General features: G+C 37.1%; 1 protein-coding gene across 2 annotated transcripts in view; it reads left to right on the top strand.

Moving 5' to 3' along the window:
* The window catches only part of LOC149200420 (uncharacterized), a 114223-nt gene extending 102550 nt beyond the window's left edge, over positions 1-11673 (top strand). The window contains exons 3-5 of one of the 2 annotated variants that reach the window (XM_089402732.1): positions 10558-10713; positions 10979-11223; positions 11443-11673. In XM_089402732.1, coding sequence (XP_089258858.1) covers positions 10558-10713; positions 10979-11221 — 399 coding nt within the window. In that variant the 3' untranslated portion in view covers positions 11222-11223; positions 11443-11673. Of the gene's footprint in view, positions 1-10557; positions 10714-10978 lie in introns of both variants that reach the window. The other variant, XM_089402731.1, reaches the window with a different exon arrangement.
* The last annotated feature ends 1226 nt before the right edge of the window (positions 11674-12899 follow it).

Here is a 12899-nt window from a genome sequence, read left to right as displayed (position 1 = left end):
GTACTAATAAGAAAATTTAAAAGAACCTCACAAATAGTTATCATGACAACAAGAATCACATTAACTTCACTTGCCCTAGATTCTTCAACATTCCAAATGGCCCTCAAGCCTCCTTAAATAATCTTCTCGTTGACATTCAACGGCCTAGATTAGAAGCTAATCATTGGCTAAGATCATTTATGCTTGATCCTTATCTTCTTCTAGAAGTTACACCCACAGTTAGATTAATACCCATTAATTATTTTAATTTCCTAAGTTTAGACTTAGGGACCTCTTGTCGCACAGAATGTCTAGGCACCGCGACAACGCTCAGATCGAGGGCTGTCACCCTGATCCCCAATCTTTCCGTTTAAGCCATCTCCCTACAACAAGCTAAGGAGGGTAGACCCTATTTGGAATAAAGAAGAACTAGTTGGGAACCAACTAGTTTGGGAAACACAACGAGGCGATCAAGTACTTGATTAAGATTTAGCAAGACTTAGGATTTGATTAGATTTTAAATGATTGATACTAGTGCCTTATGGAGTCAACGATCTTGCAAGGGAAATTAAGATCAAGTAATCGATTAGCAACTGCTGCTTGGATGAATGACTATCTTATATGAAATGCAAATCCTAAAACTAATGTGAGATGCAAGAATCTTGGTTAATTTTAGTTAAATGCCTACCTAGATTGTGAATCCTTCAATCCTTTCTATGTTAAGCTTGATTTCGTAGTAATTGGCAGAGAGAAGATCAGGAGAAGAACACTAAGGTGTGATTAACGATACCTCTCCTGAACTTCTAACATACCCGATGCCTCCGGCGCTGCAGAGAACTGTGGCTCTGACAACTGCAAGGTCACCGTTTTAAGTACTATTAAAACATGTTTCTCAAGAAAAGACGGATGAAGATCTATCTGTCGATCGACCAAGCTTATGATTGGAAGTAAATTTTAGTTATGCAGAACTAACTTAATATGCAAACACACGAGATGATTAGAAGATGAGATGAAGTTAGATTCAAGGATGAAAAGTGCTTATGTCGCAAAAGCCCTTAATTACCAAAATAAAATGCTCGCTTTATTGGATGAAGCCTTAAAAATAAACCCCTGAAAATATTACAATTAAACCACAAACTTATTTCAAATCTTTTTTGATACAATTATAGCTCAAAGAGAACAAAAATTTCTTTGTAATCAATGTCAACAGATGCTCAAAAAATATTCAGTTTATGAAACAAAAGATATTCATTTTATCACAATTCCATGATAGAGTACTTAATTTTTCAGAAATTAATTTTTAGGACAACAGTAAGAAAAACTTTATGACAACAGCAATATGACAATGAAAACAATAAGTTATCAATGATATTTTTATGCCAAAAATTTGCCGAAATTTTTCCGAACTTGCCCACAAAAATTTTCAGCCTATTGTGATGTGATTTCCGGAATTATATCAGATCTAATATGTTGGCATTATGATTCAAGTGTTGTCCTTGATGGCAACTCACTCAGAGGTTGGTACAGTTGCTCAGAGGTTGGTACAGGTGATGGCACTTAATCAGAAGACAGATCTTAGTACAGCAGGCCAAGAAAGTTCATACACGCAGGTTCATTAAGCCCAAGTCGCGTGTACACGCAGGTTGGCTTCAGTAAAAGAGCGTGTATGTGAAAACGTACCTTTGGTCCATGGCGGTTAGTCCTTGGAAGTTGTGCCTATGGTTTTGGACCATGGCGTCTCGACGAACGTGTTGATCCCTAGTTTTGAAGTTGATGGTATTGTGTTACTATGGTTTTGGACCATGGTATTGTAAAGGGCCTAAGGCTATATAAGGAGAAGATCATTAGGCAAATGTAGGCAGGCAAGGTGCAAGAGTGTGTGTGAGTGGTGAAGATCTGAGGAAGTGTGAGATCCAAGTGCTGGTTATGGGTTGGTGATCTGAACCAAGGTTTCACTCATGTGGAGGATGATGAATGATGGAACGAGATCTCAAGGATTGGAATGATTATCTTCATATGGTTTGACTGTGGATAGATCAGATCTACTGACGCATGTTTATTATTATGATCTGGGTATGTTTTGATGTCTGATATAGCTGCAGAGTTATAAGTTAGAATTTGCAGATCTGTACGCGGGTTGGCTTTGGTAAAAGAGCGTATACACGCAGGTTGGGTTCATCCAAGTGGCGTATACAATGTGAAGTATGATATTTGAAGATGAAGTTGGATCTGGTTGTTGTTATGTTGTCTGGTTGTTGTTGACAGGGTTACAGTGATTCAGAATTGGGTGTTTCAGTGATTGATGATGCAGGTTGTTCTACAATGATGATTGTTTCATGGATCCAGTATGAAAATGTATGAAACGTGGTCCCGGGAAGATCGTAGGCCGGCACCTACGTACTGGTAAACATATCAGCCAGTACAAGAGCCAAGGGGGTTGTAGCTCCCTTCCAGGAGCAGCTGGAAAACGAGTGAAGGTTGTAGCCTTCTGTAGGGTTGGCACCTACGTACTAGTAAATGGATCGGCTAGTACAAGAGCTATGAGGGTTGTAGCCCTCTGCAGGTTGCAGCCTGCGTGCTGGTAATATTAAAGAAGAAAGAGACGAATTGCAGCAGGTGGTTTTCACCCACATTGGGTTTCCACCTTATATCATGGTGTTCATGTGTGTGGCTCTTGTGTGATGTTCTGTTCTGTTATTCTGCACCTGTTTACTGTTAATATGCTTAATAATGATCTGATGCATTTACTGAAGATTAAGCTAACTGAATTATAAGATCTCTGGATATACGCGAGTTTCATTAGACACAGTAGCGTGTACACGCGGGTTCACTTAATTGAAGTAGCGTATATGTTTCTGAGCATGAAATTGAAAAGTTTGATTGATCTGATAATACTGATTCACCCCCCCTCTCAGTATTATTTCCAACAATTGGTATCAGAGCAGGTCCTTCAGAGAAGCTTGATCGCTTGAAGGAGATTCGTAGAACAATGGGGAAGAAAGCACGTCAGAAGAAGAAGACAGCTCAAAGGAACAATGACAACCTGCCGTTGAGTGGAAGTAAGAATTCAGATCCTGAATCACCTCAGAATGAAGATGGACAAACAAATGAAGTATCAGATCAAACCATAGATCAGCAAGATCTACCTAGCAAAAAGGAGAATGCCCTCAAAGAAGAAATCATCAAATTAGAAGATCTGTTGGAATGTGCCTCCAGAACTCGACAAATGCTGCTAGCACTGAATAAAGAGCAAGAAAACGAGATCCTCAAACTAAGGCATCAGTTGGATGAAGGAAGGAAAGCTGAAGAGACCTTGAAGAAGCAATGTCTAGACAAAGAAGAACAACATCAAGTTGAAGTAAATATCTTGAAAAGTAAATTAGAAGAAAAGGATAAACTATTACGATTTCAAGATAGTACTAAGATCTTGGATGATATTCTTAGTAGTCAAAGGTCCCCTGCTATCAAAACTGGTCTTGGTTTTCATGAGTCTATTGAAGGTGAATCTGTTTCACAAAGTAAGACAAGAATCTCTAATGCAAAATCTGAAAGGCTCTACAAGGAGATGAAAGGTCAACCTCATCAACAATCAAGGAAAGAGACTCCTCAAAGAAAATCTTTTACTCCTCCCATGAATAATGTTGAATGTTATGTATGTCATAATCTTGGACATGTTGCAGCCCTATGTAGAAGAAGAAGGTTTCAAGACCATCATGCAGAAAGATCATCACATTCAAGGTACTTTAATGGATATTGCTTTTCTTGCAATATATTTGGCCACAAAGCTGCTGATTGCTATAAGAGGAATATGAAACATGTAAGATGCTATGCATGTAACAAGTTTGGACATAAAGCAAGAGATTGCAGGAACAAAGCTCATGATAAGAAGAAATCATCAACATGCTTGAAGATATGGAAGAAGAAGGAAGTTCAGCCAGAAAGATGTGGCACAGCACAGGGTACTCAGCACAACACAGACATAACAGATTCAAGGGGAGCTGAAGATGTAAAACTTCAGTGTTATAATTATCATACGCAAGTTTCATGAAGTAAAGCCGCGTATATACGCGAGTTTCACACTGAAAAGTCGCGTATATGTCAGTTTGTGAAAAAGCAGTGGGGACAGACTCAGAAAAGGGGTCTGATATGATCCAGTCCAGTATATGCTCTATTGGTTAACAGTTACAGTCTGCTGAGGATGTTTGGAAATGTTTTGATACTTGTAAGATGCTAGAAGTGTTTAATCCTAACTTGATGATGAGATCTTGATGCTTATTACTGATGTATGCATGATCAGATCTAACTACAGATGGCACAGGCTCAGGGGGAGCATATACTTCAAATAATGCATTGTTGGCATTATGGTTAGAAGTTGTTGATAAAGTCTATGAAGCTAAATGATACATCTTGTTTTTTTGATCAAAGGAATGGCATTGCAGGCTGATGGTACAGATCATATAGTCATGGTCTTGAATGAATTGCTGGTCTTAGAACTTGCATCTACTCAGGGGGAGCATGGATGGATTGATACAACTTGGAGCCCATTCAGAAACTTCAGCATGTATCTCTTTTATGGTATCTCTTTCATGGTGTCAAGGTCATGTAACGGCCTATTTTGGTTTCCCCACTATGCCTGGGATGATTGATGCAATACGATTGGTTGTCATATGTAAACTTTTGATGTATCCCCACTTGGTTGGGTGGATGAGTCAATGTTTGTATATCCTCACTTAGTTGAGAGATGGATGTATGTATGAGTCTTTGGTGATAGGAAGGTCTTTTATGGTGTATAAGTCTTTGTTCTTCTTGAAGAACATCTTTTGCAGATCTTACCTACAGTCAAGGCGAGCATGAACAACACAATTCAGCAAGAGCAGGATGGATAGATTGGTACACTTTGGCATACACAAAGGGGGAGCACATTTGGAGATTGCAGCAGGTACTCAGGGGGAGTATGGACAGCAGAAGGTATACCAAAGAAGAGAATATCTTGGTCCGCCCTTTGCCCTTGATGTCAAAGGGGGAGAGTGACTTTGTGTGGTGGTTGCCATCAAGTCCAAAGGGGGAGATTGTTGGCATTATGATTCAAGTGTTGTCCTTGATGGCAACTCACTCAGAGGTTGGTACAGTTGCTCAGAGGTTGGTACAGGTGATGGCACTTAATCAGAAGACAGATCTTAGTACAGCAGGCCAAGAAAGTTCATACACGCAGGTTCATTAAGCCCAAGTCGCGTGTACACGCAGGTTGGCTTCAGTAAAAGAGCGTGTATGTGAAAACGTACCTTTGGTCCATGGCGGTTAGTCCTTGGAAGTTGTGCCTATGGTTTTGGACCATGGCGTCTCGACGGACGTGTTGATCCCTAGTTTTGAAGTTGATGGTATTGTGTTACTATGGTTTTGGACCATGGTATTGTAAAGGGCCTAAGGCTATATAAGGAGAAGATCATTAGGCAAATGTAGGCAGGCAAGGTGCAAGAGTGTGTGTGAGTGGTGAAGATCTGAGGAAGTGTGAGATCCAAGTGCTGGTTATGGGTTGGTGATCTGAACCAAGGTTTCACTCATGTGGAGGATGATGAATGATGGAACGAGATCTCAAGGATTGGAATGATTATCTTCATATGGTTTGACTGTGGATAGATCAGATCTACTGACGCATGTTTATTATTATGATCTGGGTATGTTTTGATGTCTGATATAGCTGCAGAGTTATAAGTTAGAATTTGCAGATCTGTACGCGGGTTGGCTTTGGTAAAAGAGCGTATACACGCAGGTTGGGTTCATCCAAGTGGCGTATACAATGTGAAGTATGATATTTGAAGATGAAGTTGGATCTGGTTGTTGTTATGTTGTCTGGTTGTTGTTGACAGGGTTACAGTGATTCAGAATTGGGTGTTTCAGTGATTGATGATGCAGGTTGTTCTACAATGATGATTGTTTCATGGATCCAGTATGAAAATGTATGAAACGTGGTCCCGGGAAGATCGTAGGCCGGCACCTACGTACTGGTAAACATATCAGTCAGTACAAGAGCCAAGGGGGTTGTAGCTCCCTTCCAGGAGCAGCTGGAAAACGAGTGAAGGTTGTAGCCTTCTGTAGGGTTGGCACCTACGTACTAGTAAATGGATCGGCTAGTACAAGAGCTATGAGGGTTGTAGCCCTCTGCAGGTTGCAGCCTGCGTGCTGGTAAATGACTGCACCAGTGCATTGTAAAAGAAGTTTCTTATTAAAGAAGAAAGAGACGAATTGCAGCAGGTGGTTTTCACCCACATTGGGTTTCCACCTTATATCATGGTGTTCATGTGTGTGGCTCTTGTGTGATGTTCTGTTCTGTTATTCTGCACCTGTTTACTGTTAATATGCTTAATAATGATCTGATGCATTTACTGAAGATTAAGCTAACTGAATTATAAGATCTCTGGATATACGCGAGTTTCATTAGACACAGTAGCGTGTACACGCGGGTTCACTTAATTGAAGTAGCGTATATGTTTCTGAGCATGAAATTGAAAAGTTTGATTGATCTGATAATACTGATTCACCCCCCCTCTCAGTATTATTTCCAACATAATATACTTATTACAGCCAGCAATTAAAACATGAAATAAGCCTAATGATGAATGCCCAACTCAAGAAATTAATTCCTTAATGTATTAGACAACTTAGGAACTGATTTTAGGCTAACCCACATGAAATTTTTCCACTGTTATATTTCAGACTTCAGAAACAGAATTATTCAGAGATAACAGTGACCCAAAATGTAGATCTAGGCCAAATTCTTGATACACATCAAACATAAATGACTTATTAATGTATTTAGCAATTTTTTAGTTAATTTCAAACCACTTAGATGTGTTTTTCACCACTATTAGAAAGGTATATGACTACTGTAGAAAACAGTGAGGAAAAAGATGGTTTAAAGATCAAACCCTTAGGCCCTAGGCCTTGAAGATCACTTGCCCAAGTTGCCAAAAAAAATTCAATATCTGAAACACAAATTTTTACCAAATTTTTTTGCAAAAACCCACCAATGATTAGCTTCAGAAAATTAAATATTCAAATCAGAAATGGAGCAAGGGGAATCTAGGGCCAATGAGAGCTAGCACAGGGCTAATAGAACTAGCATTGGGATAGAAGAAGGTAGATCTGGGCTTAGGAGTCCAAAAACTTGAAACCCTTGTTCTGAAAAAAAATATTTTGCTTTAGATCTTCAGATTTATTGCAAAATGTTTAATGGCTGACCTTGCAAAAATATCTGGGACAAGATATTGCCCTCCAAGACCTAGATTTGTCTCAAAACCCCCAGATCTGCTTGAAAAAAATCTCAGGTCTGAAGATTTACTTGGCTGATTTCCCGGATCTATTCATGCAAACAATCTTTGAGCCCAAATCTTGCCCCCCAAGGTCTAGATCTAGCTTAGATTTGAAGATTTACTTGGCTGATTTCTCAAATCTATTCATGTAAACAATCTTTGAGCCCAGATCTTGCCCTCCAGGGTCTAGATCTAGCTCAGATCTGAAGATTTTCTTTGCTGGTTTCTCAGATCTATTTCTGCACAAGTGAAAAGAGAAAAACCCAATTCCCAATATGTACAAAAATAGAGAAAACCTCAAAAACCCATGTGTTAAAATTCAAAATTATGTTACAAAATTTCAGATCTACACAAGTAAATAACAGATCTATACAAATAATTTATAGATCTATACAAATAATTTACAGATCTATCAGATATGAGGAGTATGAGTCCAACTCCGCTTCCAGATATGATAATGTAAGGCTCTTAATAGCTAGATCTATCAAAATTTCCACAAAATATTTAAAAGATTTTGAAATTTTAGAGAGGCACTATCCCAAAAACACCATGCAAAAAAAAGATTATCGTTAGATAAATCTTGAGGCTTATATGAAGTGGGCTCTTCAGAAAATATGTGTTGAAAGTTGGCTGGTCCAACCGAAAACTATCCCCAAACGCTCAATGAGAACCTGAGAGATCTTCTGCAAACACTAGATCAACCATCAAATCAAGTAGAGAAATAGAACAACAATAAAATTTTGAAGAAATAGAGATACCTGCTACTTCAATCAAAATTAAAAATGTTACCCTAGATCCAACAAACTAAATAAAATACTTGTATTCAGATTATTCTAAGAGAGCTATTGATTGATAGTTTTCACATAATATTAAGCAAAAATTAAAACAATGTTACCATAAATTCGTGAAGAGGAACACTACAACACGTTGAAACCCCAAAGACTTTTGCATTAATTCAAAAAACTATACAAGAGAGCTTGAGAGCTTAGTACATGATCTAGAGATCGGATAGACTGACTGACAAATGACCTCCTATTTAAAGATAAATCCTCCAACGGCTAGTTCGAGTGATTCTCATCAAAAGCAATATCGATCGTTGATGAGGATTAAAATTTCTTTTAAGCTCATCCGTCGAAATTTTAAATTCTTGAGGAAATTCGAATTTTTCAGTTAAATGCATTTTAATTAACTCAAAAATAAAAATTTTGAGTTAATTTCCTAAAAAATTTGACTTTGACTTAAACCCCATGGACCAAAGGCTTAAAATTTAGCAAAATAATTAATTTACCTTAGTCCTGGGACCTTTTAAAATTTGAATTTTAAGGACCCACGAATTTTGCTTTTGGAAAATTTAAATTTACCTAGAACCTATAATTAATTAAATTTCTAGCTTAGAATTTTAATTAATTTTTGGCTAGAAAATTTAATTAATTAACCTATGAGGGGATAAATTAATTTTTCAACCCTCAAGACACTTTACATCATCATTTTCATATATTTTACATCACAAGGGGGAAAACCCATCTGAAATAGACCCTCACAGACTACCTAGTTCTGCGACACAAATATAATCCAGCAGACCAAGCAATTTGTAATAAAATAACCTAACCAAATAGTTAGGATTATTCCCAAATCACTTTTACATAGACTCGATCTAGAACACTAGGACTCCCCTAAGATCCCAGTGACAAAATCCATTTCGGCTTTGGGGTAAGGCTGAAGGAAAACTTTGTCGACCATCCGATAATGGATTGATGAAACAAAAAAACCTCTAGGAATGTAAATCGTCACTAGAAAAATAGGTTTACCTAGGCAATTACATACACGACACGGATCTGCTGAGATTATTTACAATTTACACATGCAGAAAGGGTTTACAATATAACATGATGATCAAGCTGATGATGATAATTGAATAGCACGGACATGTCGATCAGGCGCTATTCCTTTTGCGAAAAAAGGGGGTGTACTGCTATGGGTCGTTGACACATAGTGGTCAACAGAACCCATTAAAAATAATTAATTATTTTAATAAAACTGTCACTGGGTGGAAAATCCCAAAATGCTTTCTGGGTTCTTTGGAATACATGTGCCCAAGCCTCCCTGCAAAATTTGAGACTTAAATCACATCCAATGCTACCAACAATCAACAATCATGATTTCCCTTAAGATATCATCATATTTATTTGAAAAATGAGAAAATAAGCTATTTAAAAAAAATTATGATAATTCTTATATTCACCAAGAAAAATAAGCACAAGGCAGAAAGATATATACAATGTTATTTAATTCTCTTTCTTAAAGCAATAAGAACAACAACAAAATCAAAGTAGGCACTAGAGTCCAATGCTTTGGCATCCTTGATCAACAAAAACTCTTTTTCCGACAACTACATATGAACCTCCTTTTCTACATATGACAAAAGGTAGGTAAGAACAAACCTCATTTTCAAAAACATATTTGAACTAGAGTTTCCAAAGGACAAATAAGGCAGAAGTCCTCAAGCAATGCCAAATACCTCAGAGAGAGGATTGGATTAGAGAGCTGGAGCCACCCAACAAATACTACGCACAATTACAATCACCCCCAAAGAATACATCCCTGCTCTACCTGAACATGCTCCCTGTTATCACAAAGTCTACCCTAATGAAAAGCCTTATAAGGAGCTAAGATGGCTGTACACTGATCAAATAAATATCCATGAGCCTAAGTTTGTACATGCCCTTGATAGCAATGATAGAACTCCTAAAGTAGGTCCTTTGCATGAATCAGAGAGCTGTTCTTACTTCTGAATTGTAATATGTCCTCTCAACAGATTCAGTTGGGCTAATCACATATTCTAAACAACAATTTTCACACATTCATACCTGTGTGCAAAATAACATTGTATATAGATATCAATTTGTGTACCTAGCAACATAGTGGCAGAGATAGAAGAAAAGCAATCATTCATATCTGTCCCTCGTAATAGTTGTAAGTCACCCATGCACTTCAGAGGATCTTTTTCAAAATACGAAGTAATAAATATTTTGAACCAAAATACGATAATTCTTGTTTTGACTTGCATTTTCTTAGACAAAACAGGTGGACTTGGCGAGGGGTAACTTTTGCATCCACTGATTTTTGTCTACCATGTTTAGTTTAAACTTTAATCTGTAATTTCATCAACTAAGAATCATAATATAATTTTGGAAAGGAGCAAATCGTACATTACATTACAACTTCCATAAGCACTATCCCATGTTTTTTCAAATTGATGCTGTTTCAGGTTGAATATGATGTTGCACCATGCTCTGCTGGAAGTCCTCCTAGTGAATGCATTGACACTCGGGAAGCACACATGGCTATACCACGAGGGGGGGATGTCATTTATGGTGTTGCACACCAACACACTGGAGGACTTGGTTCGGTACTTTATGGTCAAGTATGTGTTTCTTATCCATGGCATTAGCCTCAAAAGTTCGACTGATTTGCTAAAACTTAAAAAATAGGGAGCGATAAATGGATGAAGTGAAGAATGATTTTATATTCTTTTGTTGTGTTTCTTTATCCTTCTTTTCAGTTTTTGAATTTAGGGTTAGGGATTCTGATAAAAGACAGTATATTTGAATGAATCAAATGTATGATTGTTGCTTTCTTGCCCCATGATTACTCTTACGTAAAGTTTTAACATAGTTTGTGGTGATTAGGATGGTCGAGAGATTTGTTCATCCTTACCACTTTATGGTCAAGGAAGCGAGCCCGGTAATGAAACTGGTTATGTTGTTGGAATGAGCACATGTTATCCTGAGCCTGGAAGTGTAAAGATTTATAATGAAACTCTGAAACTACAGGCCAAATACAGCAGCGAAATCAGGCACACAGGTGTTATGAATCTGTTCTATCTTCTCATAGCAGACTCTGTACACGACGTTTCTGTCACCTCTTATTGAGAGTATATTGTCTTTCAAAACTTGTGTTCTTTCTGTCTTAAGATGTCTAGATTTAGTTTTGTCTACTTGTGGAATAATTTTCTCAACTTTTCAAAGAGGTCATATTTCCATAGAGCAACAATTGCAAAATGCCCTTGACAAGGTAGGAACATGGAAGACTCAGTTCATGCAAACAAGGTTCTTCCATCTCGCTTGTGACTGCTCTCTCTGTTTTTTGTCAGGAACAAGTGTCTTCTATTTTGTGAGGAAGGGACATGAAAATGGTTATGAGACTCTTTGGACTTGAAAGGCTATAAATTGTACCATGCTCTTTCGAGGCTTGAAGTACAACAGAGCCTAGACTTTCTTCTGTTGGCTGACATAAGAACTGGATTTCTGTCATGTTTTTCAATTCCACTGTGTATATTTATGGCATAAATTATGAAATTACCAAGGGCTAGTTATTAATACTATGTCTCCCTCCCTTTTCTATCTTCCATGTTTTTTTAATCTAAATATTATCATTAACAGTTATGTTTTGACTTTTTTCTCATCATGGTTCTTTTGTGTTTCTGTTGGCCAATGAAATAAGGGGCATATCAATGGAAGTCATGGATAAACTTGTGATGAAATCCTGCATAGTGTTCACTATATATATGTAGATGATGGTCAACATTTTGTCATAACAAATTTACGTACTATGGACTGGAGATATTTTTTTTGAAGGAAGAGATCTGAAACAGCAATAACAGGTAATTGGATACGTGTATTCAGAATTTCAGATCTCAGTAAATAACATTACTTTCTCACCTTACAACTGCGATGATAAGGTTTGTATCATAACTGCAATTTAAAATTTTCTTCAGGTTAGACAAATCTGTGGCCTTCTAACCTTTGACTAGTAACTTGATGAAAATAATTTCTATTAACATTTGTTTGCAGGTGATGTTGTGAAACTCTATATTTAGTCGAAGAAATGTAAATACAGAGTGGATTTTTAAAATATATTGTGGAGTTCTAACAAATTTGCCACCGATATAATTAGGTTGGAATCAGGCAGAATAGTATTTTATGTTAGTTACCTCAGCCAAATCAGCATATTAAACAAGTCCTTCCATGGACAAGAGTTCAATCCTAATGCTAAGCAAAACAAAATTTTCCAATTAAATTTCTCTGATGTCTGTTCACAATTTTCAACGGATGTGTTGACAGGACAAAATGTCTTTGACAATAGTGGGGGGTTCATCTAGGAAGGGGCCCAATTAAACTCCTTACTATTTGGAGTAGGGAATCTAACTGGAACTCTAATTCAGTGTTGCACTTATTGCGATAATATCAGAATTATTGCGATAAGATCGCCAAAACCAATCTCGGCGACAATATCAGCAGTAATTATCGCAATAATTTTCGTTTTTTAAATTATCATGATAATTTAGGTAATTATCAAGATAATCTCAAAATTATGGCCCTATCTCTATTAATTTCAACTTATTGCCAATTTTTATTCTTTTAACTCTAATTTTTTAAAGGTTAGGGGGTTGAGAAGTGAGGATAGTTTGACCATTTCCATCAAGCAAACAAGGGGAAATCTTTTGTTTTCATTTCCCATGATTCATCTCATGAGATACATACCCTAGTAGTTAATGGTAATATTAAATTCTTAAAGTAAATGTAACATTTTCCTTTATTTTTATTTTCA

Source organism: Pinus tabuliformis, chromosome 2_1, assembly GCF_031772625.1.
Source record: "Pinus tabuliformis cultivar Carrire ecotype Pingquan chromosome 2_1, CPIR1, whole genome shotgun sequence".
Taxonomy (NCBI): domain Eukaryota; kingdom Viridiplantae; phylum Streptophyta; class Pinopsida; order Pinales; family Pinaceae; genus Pinus; species Pinus tabuliformis.
Note: the sequence above shows the minus strand (reverse complement) of the source record. Positions and strands in the feature narration are given on the sequence as shown.